Genomic DNA, 21,697 nt, shown 5'->3' on the forward strand with positions numbered 1-21,697 from the left:
AGGTCTAATTCTTGCGTCCTGTCCATGGTTTCTCCCTCTTGGTGAGCTCTCACCCGGGGGGAGGTTTGTCCTATTTCCACTGGGATCACAACCTCGGACCCATACACCAAGCTGAAGGGTGTTTCTCCTGTGGCCGTCCTGGGGGTAGTGCGGTAAGACCATAGCACACCGGGAACCTCCTCCACCCAACTTTTACCAGCACCAAAAAGTCGGGTTTGTAAAGTTTGGATGATAGTCCTGTTAGTTAATTCCGTTTGTCTGTTGCTTTGGGGGTACGCCACGGAAGTGAATACCTGCTTTACCATCATCTCTATGCACCAATCTTTTATTTTCTTTCCCTGGAACTGCCTCCCATTGTCCGAGACAAACTTCCGAGGCAAACCAAACAGGCAAACAATGTTCTTCCAAATAAATCCAACACCGCCTCTTCAGTGATTCTTGCTAATGGCTCAGCCTCCACCCATTTAGAGAAATAATCCACTGCCACCAATAAGAACTTTTTCTGTCCAGGGCCCACAGGAAATGGTCCTACGATATCCATGCCCCACTGATCAAAAGGACAGGATGCCCACATTGGTTGTAACTCCGCCACTGGCTTATGAAAAAAGTTCCCAAACCTTTGGCATCCTTCACACGTCTTGACTACCTGCCGGGCATCCTGCTGCAGGGTGGGCCACCAATATCCCGCCAATAGGGTACGCCGGACCAAGCTCAGAGCCCCTCCGTGATCTCCGCAACAGCCTTCGTGTATTTCCTGAAGTACATACCTCACTTCTCCTTGGGCTAGGCACCTTAGCAAGGGACCCTGAAAAGATCGCCGGTATAACTTTTCATTAATCAGGGTGAATCGAGCTACCTGCCTCCTGAGCTTCCGGGCATGTGCCTCCTCCCCAGGAAGGATTCCTGTCTGCAAGTACTCTACAAGGGGAGCCATCCAGGATCTTTCCGAGGCCTCTTCTTCCCTTTCTTCAAGGGCCATCACCGACCCGGACTGTTGTATCACCACCCGGCTATCAATACCAGTGAGGGATGATGCCACCCTGGCAAGGGCGTCTGCCTCCGCATTATGCTCCCTGGGAATTTGCTCAATGCTCCAACTAGAAAATTCTTCTCCCTGCTGTTTGATAAGTCCCACATACTCCTGCAATCTCTTCTCTCTGATGCTAAAAGTTCCCTGGACTTGCTGTACTACCAGTTGAGAATCCGAATATACAATCACATGCCTGGCTCCCGCCTCCCGAGCCAATTTCAAGCCCGAGATTACTGCTTCATACTCCGCTTCATTGTTTGACTTGAAAGATGATAATCTTATCGCCACTTTAGTTTTTTCCTGAGTAGGAGAAATGAGGATCACCCCCACTCCGCTTCCTTCCAAACTGCTGGCCCCATCCACAAAGATTCTCCACACTTCCTCCTGTCCAAATGTGATGACCTCGGTCAGAAAGTTAGACAAAGCTTGTGCCTTAATAGCTGCCCGAGGCCTGTACTCTATATCATATTCTCCCAATTCTACTGCCCACTTGACCAATCGACCTGAAGCATCTGGTTGAGTCATCACCCGGCCCAAGGGGCTATTGGTCAGGACGATGACCGGATGAGATAGGAAGTAATAAGGTCGGAGATTCCGGGCAGTCAAAATAAGGGCCAGGGCCATCTTTTCCATTTCACTGTATCGAATCTCGGGCCCCTTCAGAGCATGACTTACATAATAAACTGGCTTTTGATCTCCTCCTTCTTCCTTTATTAACACCGTGCTCACAGCAAACTCTGTCATGGAGATATAAACCCACAATCTCTCCCCTGGTTCGGGCTTAACCAGGATGGGCAGATTTGCCAGATGCTCCTTTAATTCCTGGAAAGCCCGTTCACAATCCTCACTCCATCCAAATCTCTGGACCTTCCTCAACACCTGAAAGAAGGGATGACTCCGGTGGGCAGACCGAGCGACGAAACGAGACAGGGCAGTGACTCTTCCAGTCAACCGCTGCACTTCCCTAATGGAGGAGGGTGATGGCATCTCCCTCAGGATTTTTACTTTCTCCGGGTTTACCTCTATTCCTCTCTAGGTCACTACGAATCCCAAGAATTTCCCGCTTTTCACTCCGAACACACACTTGGCCGGGTTAAGCTTCACCCCGTACCTTCGCAAGGTACCAAAGGTTTCTTCCAAGTCAGGAATAAAATGGTTCCTGGTCCTGGATTTCACCAGGATATCATCCACATACACCTCGACATTTCGGCCCAATTGATTTTTGAAAACTCTGTCCATCATCCTTTGATAGGTGGCTCCTGCATTCTTTAACCCAAAAGGCATAACCACATAACAAAACGTTCCTCCTGACGTAACAAAAATGACCTTATCCTGATCTTTCCTAGCCAGGGGAATTTGATGGTATCCCTGGTAAGCATCCATGAAGCAAAGCAGCTCATAACCAGAGGTAAAATCTACTAACTGGTCAATCCGGGGGAGGGGATAGCAGTCCTTGGGGCAGGCTTTGTTTAAGTCTCGGAAATCTATGCACATCCTCCATTTCCCTGTACTTTTGGGTACCAGCACTATGTTAGATAACCAAGTAGGAAACTGTACCTCTTTAATGTGCCCCGCTTCCAGAAGTTCCCGGACTTGCTCAGCAATGACCTTGTCTTTTTTTGCCCCGAAGTGTCTCTTCTTTTGTCTGACGGGCTGGGATCCTGAGAGGATATTTAGCCTATGTTCTGCTAAATGGGCCGGGACTCCAGTTAGCTCTTTGGGAGAACAGGCAAACACATCCGCGTTTTGGGTTAGGCAGATCTTTAATTGCTCAACCAAAGCAGGCTCCATCCCCCGAGCCACCCGGGTGATCTTCCCTGGCTGTCCAGGCACTACCTCCACCTCCTCATTTTCTTCTTTTACTTCTCCTACCGCGCACACCTCTTCTTGTCTAGAACCATCTCTCCTCTCCGTCCCTCGTGCCCTCTTGTTATCCACCCGGATGGTGTCCGCATAACACCGTCGGGATGAGTGTTGATCTCCCTTTACTTCGCCCACTCGATCCCCCACCGGGAATTTGATCTTTTGGTGGTAAGCAAAAGCGACAGCCCTAAAGGCATTTAAGACCGGCCTTCCCAGGATAATATTGTAGGAAGATGGGGCCTCCACCACGGTGAAGAGGGCCATGACAGTCTTCTTTATATCGCCCGATCCTCACGTAATAGGCATCCGCACTTCTCCTTTAGGCCGAATGGTATGTCCTACAAACCCATACAGGGATGTTTTTACAGGGTTAACCTCACATCCCCGCAAGTCCATTTGCTCGAATGCATCCTGGAAAATGACATTCACAGAACTCCCCGAATCCACAAACACCCTTCTTATGTCATAGTTAGCTACCTGCGCTCGGATGAGTAAAGCATCGTTGTGGAGTAAACACACTCCCTCCAAATCCTTGGGCCCAAAGGTAACGACGGGGCAGGGATCTGGTCTCCGGGCCTCGATTCCCAAGACCTCTCTTTTGCTCCAAGATTTCCGAGCCCTATTAGAGTCCCCATCAGTGGATCCTCCCGAAATCATGTTGATCACCCCTTTGGAAGGTCCCTCTCGGGGTCCTTTGTCAGGCCCCCGTGACGCTACCTCCCGGGCTTTCGAGGGGTCAGGCCTATTGTCTCGTGAGATGTCAAACCGGGGTACCCAGGGGCGTCCCCTATGCTTTTTCTCCACATGCTTTGTTTCCTCAGGCACAGGCTGTCCTGGTTCCACGACGAGCCTCCGACACTCGCTAGTGTCGTGTGTGTTAACCCGGTGTATCGAACAGTATTTTTCCGGCCTTTTCGGAGGCAATGGCTGGACATTCTCCTCACACAAGTGTATTTCCCGATCCCGGGCTACCCTGTGAGGAGCAAAAGCAGCAAGCCTTCCTGGTTGATCCTGCCTTCTTCTTCCATGACTACCCTGGTTTCCTCTCTCCTTCTGCTCTTTCCTCTTGTCCTTCTTCCTCTTTTGTCGCTGGGCCTCCTCCTTATTTATATATTTCTCGGCTCGAGCCAAGAGGTCCTCAAAGTACCGGGGGGCCCTCTTGACCAGAGACCGGAAGAATTCTCCTTCTCTGAGCCCTTGCGTGAAAGCAGTGATTTTGGTTTCAGGTGCACATGCAGGCACTTCCAAGGCCACTCTATTGAACTTTTTAATATAAGCTCTTAGAGACTCCTCGTTCAGCTGCTTTATCTCGAAGAGGCTGAGGTTGGTTTTCTTGTATCGCTTGCTGCTGCTGAAGTATTGCAAAAAGACCTCCCGGAATTCTTTGAAAGTTTTGATGCTTCCTTCCTCCAGATTTTCTAACCATCTCTGGGCGGAGTCCACCAAGGTAGTTAGAAATACCTTGCACTTGATTTGATCCCCATAACAATGCAACATTGCCACATTCTCAAATCGGATTACATGCTCCTCGGGATCAGCGCTGCCATCATACTCTTTGATTTTGGCGGATTTGAAATAGACAAGCAATGGCTCCCCAATGATTTCCGGAGAGAAGGGACAACCCAAACTTTTGATCCGCGCGGATTCCCGCGGGTCAGTATTCTCCAGTTTTTGTATTTTTTGCTTCAACATTTCCAGCTCCCCTGCCATGGTAACATTTGCCGATCCCGCATGTGAATTTCCCTCATCCTCCACGTGTATGCCTTCACTCTTCTCTTTCTCGGGCCTCGATTCTGGCTCTCCTTCCCCTTCTACTTCTTTTTCTTTATCCTTCCTTTGGCCCTCCTTTTCTCCTTGTTTGATCGCCATGATTCTTTGTAGAGCCGCGTCCACCATAGCGTCCACTTGCTCCTGGATTGCGGCCACTGCTCGACGAGAGCTTTCAGGATCATCGATGATGGTCATATCTACGCCTTAGACTCAAGTTTCCCACAGACGGCGCCAATGATGTGTTTATCACAAAATGACTACCCGGGGATGGGTAAATTTCCGAGCGAAAAAGGTAAGTGAAGATACAAAATATATGAATATCTTATCCGTTTTGAGACGAAGTTCTACCCACATTCTTTTTAGAGAGTTCGTCCTTTTTTCTCCTTGCCCCCCAGAATGGGCTTTTATACTCGCCCACCCGGGTCCTCAATGATTATTGGGTATGGTCTTACTGACAACTTTTAGGGTGATAAGATGGTTATCACGTGTGATTTAGACCCCCATAATTTTCGGACAGAGCCCATTCCTTTGGATCGTGTTCAGTAATGATTGAATTTGTGATTTGATCCTGACATACTTCAAATAAACGTGGCCGTTTCCTGGCCCTAAAAATAGAAAGGCCGGGGCCCCACTGGTGTTCCTTTCCTTTTCTAATTTCCGAAGACTTACTCCGGGAGGTTCTAGCTCCCAGGCCCCTTTCGATCTCCTGTATCGGTCCGGATGCTAAGACCTCCCAGGTTAAGCCTTTCTTGCAGATCCCAGGTTACTGCCCCCCAGTCCCGGGTTGTTTAACATGTCGTAGTTACACCCTCTTTTCGGGTCCAATCCATCCGGGGTATCGTCATCCCGGGTATGTGATATCATCACACTTTCTAAAGATAGTCGGGCTAGAACCTGCTTCGCTGTCCCGAGAGGCTAATACCATCTTTCCGGGTCCAATCCATCCGAGGTATCGTCATCACGGGTATGTGATATCATCACACTTCCTAAAGATAGTCGGGCTAGGACCTGCTCCGCTGTTCCGAGAGGCTAATACCATCTTTTCGGGTCCAATCCACCCGGGGTATCGTCATCCCGGGTATATGATATCAATTATCTTTGGATTTTGTACGCTAGACTACATAGACCATAGTATAGTAGAAGCCTTCAACGGAGACTGCCCGAGTCAACGGGACTGCTAATTCTGTTATTAATATTTTGTGCCGTGACCCAGCATTTGAGCAATTGGCATAATCATCTATTAGTTCCAACTATTTCAATATTTTTTTAAATTAATGAAAGACAATTTCCTCCGACTCTTGCCGAGTCTCGATGACTCTGCAGGCCGATTTCTTGGTCAAAACAGATAATTAATTGGGAAAGATCAATTACTCGATCGTCTCAATTTTCTTTTGAAAAGAGGCTAAAGTGATCGATGCACAATAATTCTAATAGTAATTATTTTGTATTTAAACTCGATCGTTTGGCAAAAATAAAGTAATGAGTACAAATATATATAAATATATATATATAATTAAATTAAAGTTGAATTACGACCACCGTAATATGAATATATGGAAAATCGTTTGCTTGGATCCCCCACCAAAAAATGTGTATGGATCAAATTTCAAAATTTGTCACTTCAAATCCAATGACGACTTTTCAAATGTTGGTGTGAATTTATAAGTTGCTGATCAAAACCCAAATTGATCCAGTCCGTAACGTGCCTAAAAAGAGGGGAGAATTAAAAACCTAGGAAGTCAATGTAAACAACACCAAATTATATTCCAATTATCGACCGATACAAATAATTAGAATCGGAAGTTCGATAATATATCCACTCATAAAAAAAAACTCACACATATTTAAATATGAGTTGGAGTTATTTATTTATACAAATAGAATATAATAAATGCTGCCTCGGGTTAGTTAGTTGTGAGAATGTGAGGATGAAATGATTTATAGTTGAATATATAAATACGATGAACATCTTGTATAACTACCCAATCATGAATAATCGTCTCATCATTCGATTTTTATAATATTACATGATTATATATTGAACATTAATAATATCGGATAGGCCACCTCACATGAGATTTGATGCTCTTATTGTTATATAGTTTTATATGACTGAATTAATTTATATTATTATTAATGCATACCGATGATCCGGAGACAACTGTGATTTGACTAAAAAAAGAGAAGAGGAAGCAATTGACGCGTACCCCACAGTATCCCAGGCTGTCCAAACATTAAATAAAATCATTGACTAGATGGATCCATACGAATAATCCCGATCATCTTAAATTCTTCCATTTCCCACTTTAATTTCAGACGACGGAACCCACCAAATAGCAAACACCCCAACAGTACCCTCTTTTTTCTTTCTTTACTAGCAAGTAGAAGATGGCAAGAATTACGAGTACCATGGTCTTGGCGGTGGTGCTGGTGGTGGTCTCCGCCAGCAGAGTGGCGGAGGGTCAGTCGACTGATTGTGTTTCGAAGCTGGCGCTGTGTGGACAGTACCTGAACAGCACGACCACACCGGGGGCAGATTGCTGCGACGCAATGAAAACAGTGGTGACCACTCAGCTGGATTGCCTGTGCAAGATTTACAACCAGCCTGGGGGATTGCGTGCTTTGGGGATCGACCCTCAACAAGCCCTCGCCCTTCCCAAACGCTGTAATCTCCCTAATGACGTCACCGCCTGCAACGGTACGTACGAGTCCCCGTTTTAAAATTACAAAATTATCTCTTCTTTTTTTTTTAAAAAAAAAAAAAAATCTCTTTCCAAAATAAATTACAGACATTACGTAATTTCAAATGCAATCGCGTCTAGTTCAAATTCTTGACTAGCTCTTTGAGCCTTTTGAAAGTTATATAATATAATTATTCACTGTGAAATTGATTTAATTAGTAAATTTTTGTTAAACACCGGAAATTTTGGAAATTAAATTGACTTGCTAGTTGCTAGCTTGTTGACGAGGCGTCATATCTACCTACACTTAAATATTTGGTGATATATATCGAATTAAGGTACTGTTTGTAGGCTTGATTATATAAATAATACATAAATAATACATAGCTAAATACTATATTTAATAATAATAAAAAAAATGATAGTAAATATAATATTTGATTCATAGTTTATTTGATTTGATTGATTAAATTTTATATAAAAATGATAAATTATCGTTTTGTTTTTTTAATAATAAATAAAATATTAATAATATTATTTATAATGAGTAATATACTAATTTAAATTCAATGATTGAATTCATGTAATATAAATAATTAATGATTTGATTCAATAAATTATGTGAAAAAAAAACGAGATTTGATAAAACGAGTTCTATACATATTAATATGCTACCAACAAGATACATGACTACAAGATATAACTTTGACCAGTCAAAAAGACCAAAGCAATGAAAATAATGATATGTTTTGGCAAACTGATGTTCGTAAGTTCTATGTTTTTCTTGGAATTGTACGTACAAGTTATATTTTTACAATAATTTTCATTGATACGATATCCCCGCCCTCGTTCGCTATCAATCACACTAAATCTTGATCAATGGCGTTTATGGTTACCTAATGAATTTCATCTGCATGTCATGCTCAATTTCATTGGTATATTTGCGACAAAGTGTTCCAATTTGCTAATTTATAGATGATTCGGTGGATCGTTTGTTAAATGATATTAAATATATGCGAGGTTTTGGTATATTATTACTCGATCGACTTTTGCTGCGAATTATTATCATAAACGACAAGCATTAGAAACTGGTTTAAAGTAATTAATTTGAATTGGATTGTAATTGTGGACTAATAGAAAGTGGTTTTGGTTTCTTCTGTCTCGGCAGCTTTAGCTCCAGGTGCTTCCGCTGTTCCACCTCCAGGTAACTGTTAGTTACCTTGCTTCTTCTCACTATCTATTATTATTATTATTCTTTTTAATTGAGCGCCTTCAGTTTGAAATTAAATTCGTAACCGAGGTTTTCTATACCTATATATGCAATTGTTTTTTATATTATTGTCATGATCAGGCCCTCACCCGTCCAAGTACAACCTGAGTTACCGTAGACTGTTTTACGAAAACAGTTAACTCACATGGCCAAATAAATAAATTGCTATGTCTACACATCAAAGTATCACATACATTAAAGCCCAATAACTGAGAACTTTAATTCATCACTTTAGTTTGGACTTAACTTAAGAGACCGTCCACAATACATAATTATTCGCATATAAGCCCATATAACTTGAATTGATCTAATATATATATATATAACAAGGTTCTAAAATTCGCTAGGCGCTGGTCGGGTGCCGCCTAGGCGGGGACTAGGCGCCGCTAGGCGAATTCCGCGGTATAACAAAAAAAATCACATTATATAACTCCAACACAAAAAAAAACATCAAATTTAAAAATGATTTCAAGTATATAGCTTCTTTTCTTTGTTCAGAAATCAGAAGTACATCAAATGAAGATGAAGATTGGTCTGGGTAAAAACCTTTTCTATTTTCTCTTGACTCTGGCCTCTTCGTTGGATTCCTCTCAAATGAGGATGAAGATGGTTAGGGCAAGCCAACAAGTTATTTTGGCTTGTTGGACTTTAGTTTGAGGCCTCATTGGCTTTCATTTTTTTTATTGGGCTTTTAATTAAAAGCTCAATAAAAAACTTAAAAGCAAAAAAAAACCTAAAAGCCCAAAAAAAAACCTGAACGTGCATCTTCCCGCACAGCCCGATAAGGCGCGCCTATGGCCGCCTACTGCCGCCGACGCCTAGGGCGGCCGATTATCACTTTTCCGGTGCGGCCAGGGGCCGACTAGCGCTTAGGGGGCGCCTAGGCCGAATTTTCGAACACTGATATATACTTAAAGAAACACTCATTTTATGTCATTTGATCGGGAAGAACATGCTAAAAATCGAGGAATTTTAATTGGGTCTGATGCATGTTATGTGTTGGATGGAAGAATATGAGAATAGATGATTTCGAATCTTCAGAGAGGAAGTATACTCAATTTTTTCTGCTTATTTTCAAATCCATGAATTTATATTTCTTTAGATGCGTACAGTCAGATGTTATTAATTTGTCTGGCTGAGTAGGTTTTGGAATCCACCATTTTGATGATATAAAATGTTGATATAGGTAACAGATTAGAAGAAAATTTAATTAAGTTAAATAACAATCAGAGAGTTTTAATTTATGCTAATTGTGACTGCATGCAGGGACACCTGATAAAAAGAATGGCGTGGACAGAATTTCATGGACTGGAATGCCAGCCCTCCTCCTACTCATGGTTTCGGCTACTATGTTTCTCTATTGAGTGAACACTTTATTGTAATTTAATTTGCTATGATAAGATGAGATACATTAATCAGTGCTATTGCGGAATATTGTATTCGATTCCATGTTAATTTCCCTGCGTGGCTTGATAATTATATTGATGTATGAAATTTGTTTCCAGCATCAATTGTTAACTTTTCGTAAAGCTTGAGTTTGCGAGTCAAGCTCGATATAATTCGATGTAGATTTAGCATGTGCCACACGAGCCGTCGAATAGATCAGGTCACGAGTCGAGTCGTTCCAGTTTATACTTTATAGCACCCCTTCCCCTTAAAATGATGGATGTACGTTTATATACGGTATCTATGCTGGGTGAGGTGGTCTGGTTTAGAGATAAAAAACACATGTCGAGATATTTCATATATGAATAATTTCTTGTCATATTTTCAACTTTTTATCTTAATGTTATTTTTATTAAAATAAATAATATATACTAGTTAACTCGAACCTGGATTGATCCATTTCGATTTTTAGTTAAAAAGGACTAATTGGTAACGTTTCAGATATAACATGGTTTGAAATCTTACTGCAATTTCTTTGGATCGTCCGAGTTACGAATATGCCCGATCCGATACATCGACGCCACTGACAATTCACGAAGTTGGGTTATGTTCTTTTCATTCGCAAAATCATTAAATCATGTGGAACTTATGTTTTAATTACATCACATATGTTAGAAATTTAGAGATTTAAATTTGACAACATAGAATTTATTTATTTTTAAAGTAACTTGCAAATTTATTGAAGGAGATGGTTTGATTCAAGCTTATAACCAACAAGAATTTCACCATTCAGCTAGACAAATTACAAACGAGAGGAAAAACCAAATACGTTATGAGATACACCGTAGAAAATCTAATTATTGTGGAAGTGACACATTATATAAAATTGTGGCCGACGCACCAAACTCAATTCCAGAGTCATATTCGCAAAGGCCGTGGGGAAATCAAGAATGAAATGTACGTGGTAATTATGAGTACACTTGACTTCTTCCAATGGTTAAAAAAAGCTATTGGAATAAAAGTCCACCACCAAGCACATCAACTTTACCGATCATTTCGAAAAATGAAACAAATCAATCCAATCATCTTCTCTCAATTTTTATGTAACGGATAATAATTTGAAAGACTTTGCAGTGTCTTTTTTTTAAAAAAATTTATCTCGAACAGTTGAATATTTGTTTTTAGAATCAGTAAATTATACAATTTCAATTTTAGACTATGTTCCTACCGCAGTCCCGTGACCATTGCTTGTCACAGTACTTTTTATCGTTATTTATAAGAATAGAAAAATGTGACGGTCAATCCAAAACAAGATTAAGCTTACACTATATCAGTATATTGTCTAATAAATTTTACCCCATTCACCACAGACCATATTTATGCATTTATTTTACTTGGACGCCAATTTATCACACACACATATATGGACATTATCGACTTAACAAGCATTAACCCATTATTAGGACCCAAAACATCACACCAAAGACTCTGTTTATAAGCGCAGATCCATATATTAATTTCGGAATAGAATTATCTGAAAAAGGCATACATAATTTCACTAGGTAAATTGATCTAGATATAACATAAAAAAAAATTCATTCTTATGTCTTCTTTGTGAGACGAAAAGAAGCAATATATATATCATTAACTTCAAGAAAAGACCATGGATCTTCTCCAAGTCCTGTCATTAGTCCATTAACTATGGAGTTAACTTTGTAAGTACTCCTAAAACTTGTTTAAAGTCTTTAAGTTGGCCGACAACTCCATGTTAATTGTGATAATAACCTTTCAAAAGTTGATTTTAGGTATTGGCCGAAGATATAATTAATTGTACTTAAATTTTCAATGACCACTCCATTATAATTAGCGCCAAATTCCATGTGACGATGAGATTACACCCAAATTCCGTCATCTTTACAGGAGGCGCTTAATGCTCATATGTGGACAATATTTTGTCACATTCCAGGAATAATTCCATTTACGGGTATGTTTAATTAGAATATATTTAATTAATGAAATTTGAAATTTTTTACAACTATTATTTATTAATTTTTTTCAGACAATTTTATTCGACTGTCGGTCATGCTACGATCATTTATTGTTTTCACTCAACAAAATTGCCGAAATGTTTGGAGAAATATTGGTACACCACAAAATACTGATTTGCCTGCCAGCGAGTCCCATTAAATTGTGTGATTGATAGTTCCTAAGACATAATGATGTAGTTTTGCCTTTGAGATGGAGAATGAAACTTTTCTTGCTAATGGGGATTAACCTGATGACTTCAGGATTAGCATGTAACGTGCTAGTTAATAAAAGCTTAACATTAGTTAATTTATATAATTTATTTGTCAATATTTTGCTTTGAGTTATGGGGGCAGCCCAGGAAACTACAAGGTAAATGGACAATTTGATAACTATCTACTTCTTTTTTTTCCTAATTATTTCAAAAGGAAAAACAATGGTAATTTTATTTTTGTAAATACGTTTTACAATATCATGATGTTAGAGACTATAATGCAGGGGGTTGATCTTGTTTTCGAATGAACAATACATTTTACAATCGTGATATATTGTACATCATAGCTACAGTCTTACATAAAAATATCATAAATATATTGAGTAGGTCTCTTATAAGACAGTTATATAGATCTATATCTGTAAAACAGGTTGACTTGATTGTACATTATTGATATATAATAAATGTATTTGTAACTTATGCTGTTTCTAATATTAACGGGAGTCGCTTGATATCTTTAACACGTTTTTCTTTCGATTTGTCAAACCTACGCTTTAATACATGTCAGGAAAATCATTCCGTCCACCAAATCCATCTTACTTTCACCACAATCAAAATTTTATTGATGTTAATCTATTTCTTATTATTTTATTATCTAACCTATGCTTTACGAAAAATTATGTCGAAATTTTACAATATCGTCGATTTTATCACCAAAATCCTTCTTTTTTTCCCATACTCTCTCAATTCACTGACAGACACTATGACACTACCATATCCCAATAACTAATAATATATAGTTCAGAATTTAAGACTAAAATAATAATCAAGTTCAACTCTGCAACAATACAGATAGAAAAAAATTTCATGAAATTAATAGTTCTCGATCGAGTTTGAGTTCGCATCATGAATAATATGTATATTAAAAAAAAACAAAGCGAACCCAGGTAGTTCCTCAAAGTCAAAGACCAAATTGTTGGAATTATTACCTGCCACCATTCTAAGCCTCAGATAACATAATTTATTGCAATTTGTGTCCAAATCACAAATGATAAAACAATTTAATGGCCATAATCTGTTCAATGTGACTAAAATCAATCCTCTATATAAGACACGTATTGCGAAAATGCAGTTTAAGCTACCGCTCGTAACATCATTCAAATAACTTGTACAAATTTCATGTACAAAGGCAATTTGGTTTACACAAATACTTAAATTTTCCAAGGACAGTAGTGACACAGTACACGGCCGGTTCTCTATAAAATTTAGAAATTGAAAATTGATGGAAAAATCCGGAAATTTGTTTTGATCGGGAGACCAGATTTGATGCCAATTATGATTTTCAACGTGAAAATATTAGTATTAGAATATTATCACTGGCCTAATCAGCAAAAAACCGGATCATATTAGCTGGCAAAGACTTTTGCTTCATTTATTCCCCCAAAAGAACTATATTTTTTTTTTCATTTCACTAATAAATTGATTTCAATGTAACTTATAACTACCAAATGATCGATTTCACTCGGTTTTCAATGTATTTAGTTAAAGCCTTTGACTCCATCCAGTGTACCAAGTCGAGGCATTTTAATTTTGCATGTATTGAGATGCAGTCGATTGAATCTATGTTATATGAAGGGCTGGGATACCGTACCGTACCAAATTTTTTTTCGATATACAGACATTTTTTCGATATCTGTTAGATATCAGTATGAATTTTTTAAATACCAAAATTTCGAAATTTCGGTATCGGTATCGGTACTTGTGGTATTTTTGATATGATATACCGAAAACCCAGCCTACTTATATCAGAAGTAAAAACTCTCAGTGTCTTTGTATAAGATGTTTCATGCGAACATTACATTGCAAGATAAAAAAAAAAAAAATACTGTTGGACTCCAATTGAAATGAGATGTTGGCACAAACATCTTATACAAAAGTAAAGAACAAGAGTGCTATTCTAGGTGTAATGTTGATTCACCCGATACAAGCATCCAACTCGTAGAACTCGAATATAATCAGATTCATATCATCTGCTTAATTAATTCGAATAGTATTTATCACTCAGAAATTGAAGGGATTTCCGAACAAAATGATTTCTACATCTTAGTGTGATCTCGTCTCAAGCAGGTTATAACAGAAAATATTATTTTGACTCAGATGATGCTTGATGGTATATATTTATACGTTATTTCCACACATAAAACGGTAAATGCTCAATTATACGATCATATAAAATTTTATCACTATATTTCAAGTTAAAGGTATATCCAAATTTTCCATATATATTCTTATGTTATATGCTTTCGTAGATAAATAAATTCATATTTTTTTCAAGATTTTACACCTATATGTAGTGGATAGGTGAAAATACAAATACACCTATATTAGCTAATTCATGCAGAAAATATGTTGTTATTTACAGAAAAAATCATATTTATACATGGTTTTTTTTTTGGAACTAATTTATACATGGTTTTTGAATCCACAGTATGAGCCGAGTATCAAATGGATTTCGTGGGGACACCCAGCGATCCATAGTGTTTTTTTTTTCTTTTTCTTAAACATATTTTTTGGGCCCAGTCAATTTTATTTATGAAATGGTTCGTATTATTGCTGAAAATTTTCGTTTTTCTTTTATTTTTTGACGATCAGACTATTATTATTTTTTTTTTGAGAAGCTGACGATCAGATTATTCTTTGCAACAAACATGCACGAATCAATTACATTAATGTCCTATATATGAAAGAAAAAATATATATAAATACCTACAAATTTATCATTTTAGATGAACGTATAATATATAACAATTAAAATATTTCTTGAAATTGATAATGCAATTAGTTGATATATACTTAATTCCTTACATATATATAATCATACAAAAGATATTTCCAACTCATTATTTTATTTGAAGTTTAATGATCACAACTCATGATGAAGCTCCCCGTAAAACGGATCCAAGCAAACGGGTGATGACGTTAGTGATGACGAATGCGTGTGTCACACAGCAATCACCACTTTAGGTGATCCTTGCGTATTTGGTTTTATATTATAGCCAAATATTTTCGGGATCTTATATATGGCGATTTTTTGTTTAGAAATTTTTGAGAAATTCCTTTTTTTGTGAGTTCGACATTAAATTCAAAAAAATTAAACACTAAGGAAATCTTTTTTTTTTTTTACCAAGACAAAATCATATGTTTAAAAATTATATTTCTCACAACTGAAATTAAAATATTTGTAAATCGCAAAATATAAAGAACTGAGTTTCGAATGAAATTAAGAAGCCTCAACATATATATATAATTGTATGTGGGAGGCTTCAAATTCATTGTAGCTTTTGTTTTAGGTTTACCCATGTGGAGTTGCTCCAATAATAACATCTAAAGCCATGCTTGCAGTTCATCAGTGCCTTTCATAAATCCAATGGTGGGCCATACGTATATAATAACACATGCACACACACACATACATCAAATAATTTGTATTATTATTATTTTAAAAAAAAAAAAAGAAGAAGAAGAAAGTAATGGATACGTTTGATGCCTTAGCTTTGGGGTATATAAAGGTGGGTAAGGGGGACTTTTGATTTCTACCAAAGTTTTAAAATATAATTGATAAGTACATATATATGAATTTATATTAATTTAATTATTAGTAGCTGCTACTGGTGGTGGAGATGGGAAGACAACCGTGTTGCGACAAAGCTGGGGTGAAGAAAGGGCCGTGGACGGCGGAGGAAGACAACAAACTTATCAATTTTATCCTGACCAAAGGCCAATGCTGCTGGCGGGCCGTCCCCAAACTAGCGGGACTCCGCCGCTGTGGCAAGAGTTGCCGCCTCCGCTGGACGAATTATCTCCGCCCTGACTTGAAGAGAGGCCTCCTCACTCCGGCGGAAGAGCAGTTGGTCATTGATCTTCACGCGCGCCTCGGCAACAGGTATATATATATATATATATATTCTCTTGATCATTTTTGGTACTTGTTTTTCCTTATACGTTCAACTTCTTATATAGAAAGGGACCAAATGCAGCTAATCAAAAAAGTTTTAGGTTCCAAATATTCGCACACATTTTTCTACATATACCATAACTAACTCATATATAGATTGTTTTTTGAAATAAATTTCGAATGAGTCGTTAATTAATAAACTATATGATGATAGTAAATATTCTAAAAGATTTTAATTGAATATAGAAGATGATCAAGAATATCATCAAGGGTAGACAAAGGTTTGCACTTGAAATTTAAATTCATGTCATTAATCTTCTCGCTATTGTCTATCTTTATATGTCAAAAGTTATGTATTATTTTTTTTTTCAAAAAAACATTTTTTTAAATAAAAAACGATGTTTGAATAAATAAGTAATCATAAATAAAGATTATAAAAGAAATCAAAGCCATAAGCGAGAGCTTTATCTTTTATTTTTATTTTTAAAAATAAAAATAATCTATCAGTGTTTTTTTTTTTTTTTTTATAGTATAGAGCCCGTTTGGAAACAAAAGTTATTGGCACTTAAATAAGTTCAGCTTTTTAAAGTGCTTTTATTAACAAAAGCAGAAGTGGTTTTAGTGTTTGGATAAATATTAAAAAAGTATTTTTTTAATTAAAAACATAAGCAGAAGCCAAAAAATTCAAAATTTTTGGCTTTTAAAAAAACACTTATTTGTGCTTAAATAAGTGTTTTTTTTTTAAAACGTCTATTGTAACCAAACATCTAACTTTTTAAGAAAAACATTTTTCTAAAAAAATAAGTGATTTTTTCAAAATGACTACTGTTCCCAAATCTATTAGTGTTGTATTCATATTATCTCTATTTTTTCCATAGTCTGATGCCTTTATATCCGTGTGGGTGAAAAAAAAAAAGTGTTCATTGGTTAATAATGAGCTATAATAGACTTCTACACTTGAATTATATCAGATATACAAAGTCACCAGCAAATACACCGAAATATAAGTGATATGCGGGCATGACAAGAGAGTGATAATATGTCAGGGACTTGTAGAAGTCATCTTTAAATTCCCGTGGCTAATGGATCAAGGGGTTATGAAAAGATAATGATTGCGACGTCCCTATTTCATATAAATTAGAGAAAAAAATTCAATTAATTATAACAATTTGAATTAATCATTTTTATAAAATGAATATCAATATTATTTAGTGATTGATTATACGAATCATCACGCAATTTTGCTTCGCAGGCCTGATTCTGGGACACAACAAGAACTAGGCTATATATTTTATAGTCCAAGTAGCCACTAAAGCGTTATATATTTTATATATATAAAAAAAGCGTTATATATTTTAGGTGGCACCTCAGTATCAATTTAGGGGAGGAAACGTCACCAGAACACTACATATACAAAAGTAAAAATAGAGTTGAAATTGGACAATATTAAAGGTTTGTATGTTTAGCTCTTTAAAATGCTAAAATTAAGATAGCGTTTAGGAGAATTTCTAATAATTATTTCTCAACTTTCTCTTCATAAAAATCGAGCTCGCATTTCAACTTTTAGTCTCACCAAAATTAATATTAATACTACTGCTCCATGAACCTTTCGAAATTAGTGCCCTTTTTCCTTGGTCGATCATGATGAGAATTATTTTTAGTCGCGTTCGCCTCTCGCCCACTAAACATTCCATTTCAAATTTGTAATCTTTTACTACTATATGCATATATGTGTATATATATATATATAGAATATTTTAGATATAGAATATAAACTTATTCCATAAATTCCAATCGATTCGTATTTCATTACTATCTAATTATAGATAAATCAATAATTACAAATCAAGTAATGACAAATTGATGAAATAGTATATACAAAGCCTTTCCTTTTTTGGTTCAAGCTTGTGCAGTAGTTCTTTTTTTTGCAGCACACTTATATCTTTCTTTATATGCAAAAATAAATTATTTTTTTTAGCCACAAAGTTGTATACTTGTATTTGTATTCACAGTAATGCTTTCTGGCACGTAACAATTATTATTGTCACGCACTAACACTAAATCTCAAATTTGTAAATCAGGTGGTCCAAAATCGCAGCAAGATTGCCAGGTAGGACAGACAACGAGATTAAAAATCATTGGAACACCCATATCAAGAAAAAGCTACTCAAAATGGGAATTGATCCTGTCACACATGAACCCCTACTAGTCCAACACCCAAACACCAACCAAACTACAAACTCACCGTCCAATGAATCAGATAATTTCCCCAAACCAGCCAAACATCAATTCCCAGAAGCTACCTCCGCTATCAACTTAGACGAAAACCCGTTTTCGCCACGCGAAAATTGTTCGTCCGACGAATCGGTTCTACATGACAACAGCTTGTACGAAAACGACCCTTTGATCGCCTGCCTGTTTGGGGATGATCCGCCTGATCAAGTTGTGGTTCCGCTGCAGTTCCCGTGTTTCGACGAAGAGGTGAACAACTTTTGCTTGCAAACTTGGGATGATTCATGCTCGTGGCTATTGGATTGTCAAGATTTTGGGGTTCATGATTTTGGATTCGACTGTTTCAGTGACGTGGAAAATGACAAGGCCTTAGGTATGCATGGGGGGAATGAGGGGAAGTCGATTATATTATAGTGGTCCTTTTAATTTAAAAATAAAAATTACACGTAGGGCAAACCCATAACTTATGAATAAGTATAGTATATGGTCAACCAAATAGACTACTAGCATAGTCTGGGCTTTCTTTTCTTTTCTTTTCTTTTCTTTTTCTTTTCCTTTTTCTTTTTGTTGTTTTTGGTACATATATATATGTTTTGGATACGAGTGATGCAGGATGCACGGGTGTGAATTTTTTTTTTTATATAAAAAAAAAATTGTTGTATATAGATACATCAACATGCATATTATTTATCAACGCCTGTAAATTTCCACGGTGGATTTGGTAAATTAAAACAAATGTTTCGACTAATTAAGGCAACTTAAAAATCCTGGTCTGGGTATGTGATTTTATGTTCAAGTATGAATGGTACTTAAAAGTTAAAAAAACGTACAATATAGAGAACAGAAGAATTTAAAACAATTTATATCATGAGTTATTAATATACTGAACATACGTACATAAGAATTCACTCATGAATAATTAATTATTTGGATTGTTCGACTTAACTTAATTCGACAATAAACATATAACAAAAGATATACATTTAATTTACGCATATATTTCGGAATCATGCAACCTCGGAGAAGGAATAGCAATCAGCGGCGTCTTCTTTCTCATAACAATCCCAAAGTTTTCAGACAAATCAATATTATTTTCTGATCCCTCAGGCAATTTCCACTCAAACAAATGGAAAAGAGTAGCCAACAAGTGCATCACCATCCTCTCAGCCAGGAGAATTCCAGGGCAAATCCTCCTCCCCGATCCAAACGGGAGATACTGGAAATTGTTCCCAGTGAAGTCAAAATTCCCAGAGCCATTAAAAAACCTATCAGGTTTAAATTCAGAAGGGTTGTCCCAAACAAGAGGATCCCTGTGAATGGACCACACATTCAAGAAAACTCTGGAGCCCTTCGGGATTGTGTATCCTCCGATTACGCTGGATTGGCTTGGAAGCCTGGGGACTAGCAGAGGAACCGGTGGATGAAGGCGAAAAGATTCTTTTATAACGGCATCCAAATAGTGTAGTCTTGGTATGTGGGATTCTTCCACTGCGTTATTTAGGCCTACTACTTGTGTTAGCTCGTCTTGCACTCTTTTCTTCACTTGTGGATCGTTCAAAACCTCGGACATCGCCCACTCGATGATTGTCGCAGTTGTGTCCGTGCCTCCAACGATAATATCCTGTTGCAGAAACAAATTCCCAGTCAGACATAGATTTTACAAGTTTTCATGTTGAACATTCATATATATATGCATCAAATATTAAATGTATTCTAATTCCCTTCTTGTTTTTTCTTTTATCTTATTCTGTTTTTTTTCTCATACTCAATATAATAACTGAAATGGGAAGTGGTTGATTGAACCAATATTGATACACCGTTAGTCAACAACAGATGTATATTAATATAATTAGAATCAGCTCAAGTTTCTCAAAGGGAAGTTCACGTTGCAACAGATGGTCAACTCATTACAGAATATTGATCAAACAACATGTGAGATAGACAAGGAACAATTCATGAATTGTTGGAAGAATAACAGAGTGAAGTTAGAGTGATTTGTTCTTGTATCTCAAAACTAAATAGTTGGCTTTTGAAAGTCAAAATTAAAATCGAAGAAACTTCGAGGAAATAATTACCTTTAATATAGCCTTTATTTGAGGCAGATCAATCGATCTATTTGAAACATTTTGCTCCTTGAGCTCCAAAAGAATTTGCAAAAAATCCTTTCTTCCTTCATCCCTACTTTTCCCACTCGCCATCGTCTTCATACGTTCATATATTACAGAATCAAGAATTTCATCGATACATGGCATCAATCTCTTTGTTTCTTTCTCGATTCCTTGAACATCGAGCTTAGCCAAAACCGGGAAGAAATCAGAAACATTAGGCTTCCCCAACAAATCCACAACTTTCGAAATCGCCTCTCGGAACTCGCTTCCAATTCTATCCATTATTTTCTTATCCATGGTACCACCCCAAAGCATATTGAACACCACGTTCAGTTCAGTAACGAATATCAATTCGCTGATTTCAACCGAACTACCAGTCTTGATCTTCATACACAAGCTTTTAACCACCTTTCTAACCTCGTCTTTTCGAAGATGATAGGAAGCTTCGAGATTTCGGTTACTCAGCATCTCTCGGACAAATAATTTCCGCATGTCACGCCAGTACTGCCCGTACGGAGACCAGACTATGTCTACTCCGCCGGTGGCCACCATGGCGGCAACCGGGGGATCCCGGTTGGCGAAAACCGTGTCATGATCTCTCACAACTTCTTTTATCAGGGAAGGTGAGCTGATTACTACGCTTAGCTTGCTCCCAAGCCAGAGCTTGTAAACAGGGCCGTATTTTTGAGCCAATTCTGTGAATTGTTTGTGCAGGTTAAGCTGAAGGAACGGTAGGTATCCAAGAATTGGCAGGCCCCGTGGACCTGGTGGAATCGGATGTGTTTCTTTTTTAGATGTTTTGGAAATCCAAAACCACCAGATGATTGATGCTATGATGAGAAAGGCGCTGAGAATTGCTAGTTTGTAATCATCCATTTTTGCAGCTGAGAGAGAATTGGCTAATACCAATTAAGTTCCTGGCGGATTTGTAATTTATATACAACAATATTGGGAACTGACTTCTTATATTTCGCTCAATAATATGTTGGATTACAATTTCATTTGGACCCAACCACTCGAGTATATTTTTATTTCAAAAAATACACATTGAACTCAAAAAAAGTTAGATTCGAAGATTTCAAATCTTTTAAAATAAAAATTTTTTAACCTGACTTCGAGCCAAAACAAAATTGACTTATTAGTTGAGTTATTGACTTCTTATA

General features: G+C 37.4%; 5 protein-coding genes across 5 annotated transcripts; 2 read left to right on the forward strand and 3 right to left on the reverse strand.

Moving 5' to 3' along the window:
- Positions 1 to 325: 325 nt before the first annotated feature.
- On the reverse strand, positions 326 to 2,017 carry LOC140871149 (uncharacterized). Its single transcript, XM_073273588.1, has one exon. It carries the CDS (start codon positions 2,015 to 2,017, stop codon positions 326 to 328), a length of 1,692 nt encoding a protein of 563 aa, XP_073129689.1.
- A 1,167-nt stretch (positions 2,018 to 3,184) lies between these two features.
- Positions 3,185 to 4,858, reverse strand: LOC140871166 (uncharacterized). The gene has a single exon (XM_073273601.1). The coding sequence runs from the start codon at positions 4,856 to 4,858 to the stop codon at positions 3,185 to 3,187; it is 1,674 nt and encodes a 557-aa protein (XP_073129702.1).
- Positions 4,859 to 6,916: 2,058 nt separating this feature from the next.
- Positions 6,917 to 10,125, forward strand: LOC140883366 (non-specific lipid transfer protein GPI-anchored 7). Its single transcript, XM_073289807.1, has 3 exons — positions 6,917 to 7,361; positions 8,513 to 8,548; positions 9,881 to 10,125. The coding sequence occupies exons 1-3, from the start codon at positions 7,052 to 7,054 to the stop codon at positions 9,976 to 9,978; spliced, it is 444 nt and encodes a 147-aa protein (XP_073145908.1). The 5' UTR covers positions 6,917 to 7,051; the 3' UTR covers positions 9,979 to 10,125.
- A 5,670-nt stretch (positions 10,126 to 15,795) lies between these two features.
- Positions 15,796 to 19,041, forward strand: LOC140864374 (MYB-like transcription factor ODO1). The gene is made up of 3 exons (XM_073268564.1): positions 15,796 to 15,808; positions 15,899 to 16,182; positions 18,276 to 19,041. The coding sequence occupies exons 2-3, from the start codon at positions 15,920 to 15,922 to the stop codon at positions 18,838 to 18,840; spliced, it is 828 nt and encodes a 275-aa protein (XP_073124665.1). The 5' UTR covers positions 15,796 to 15,808; positions 15,899 to 15,919; the 3' UTR covers positions 18,841 to 19,041.
- A 258-nt stretch (positions 19,042 to 19,299) lies between these two features.
- Positions 19,300 to 21,481, reverse strand: LOC140864310 (labd-13Z-ene-9,15,16-triol synthase, chloroplastic-like). The gene is made up of 2 exons (XM_073268448.1): positions 20,502 to 21,481; positions 19,300 to 20,047 (listed from the first exon to the last, which is right to left on the reverse strand). Exons 1-2 carry the CDS (start codon positions 21,408 to 21,410, stop codon positions 19,415 to 19,417), a joined length of 1,542 nt encoding a protein of 513 aa, XP_073124549.1. The 5' UTR covers positions 21,411 to 21,481; the 3' UTR covers positions 19,300 to 19,414.
- Between the last annotated feature and the right edge of the window lie 216 nt (positions 21,482 to 21,697).

Source organism: Henckelia pumila, chromosome 1, assembly GCF_033568475.1.
Source record: "Henckelia pumila isolate YLH828 chromosome 1, ASM3356847v2, whole genome shotgun sequence".
In the NCBI taxonomy this organism is placed as follows: Eukaryota; Viridiplantae; Streptophyta; class Magnoliopsida; order Lamiales; family Gesneriaceae; genus Henckelia; species Henckelia pumila.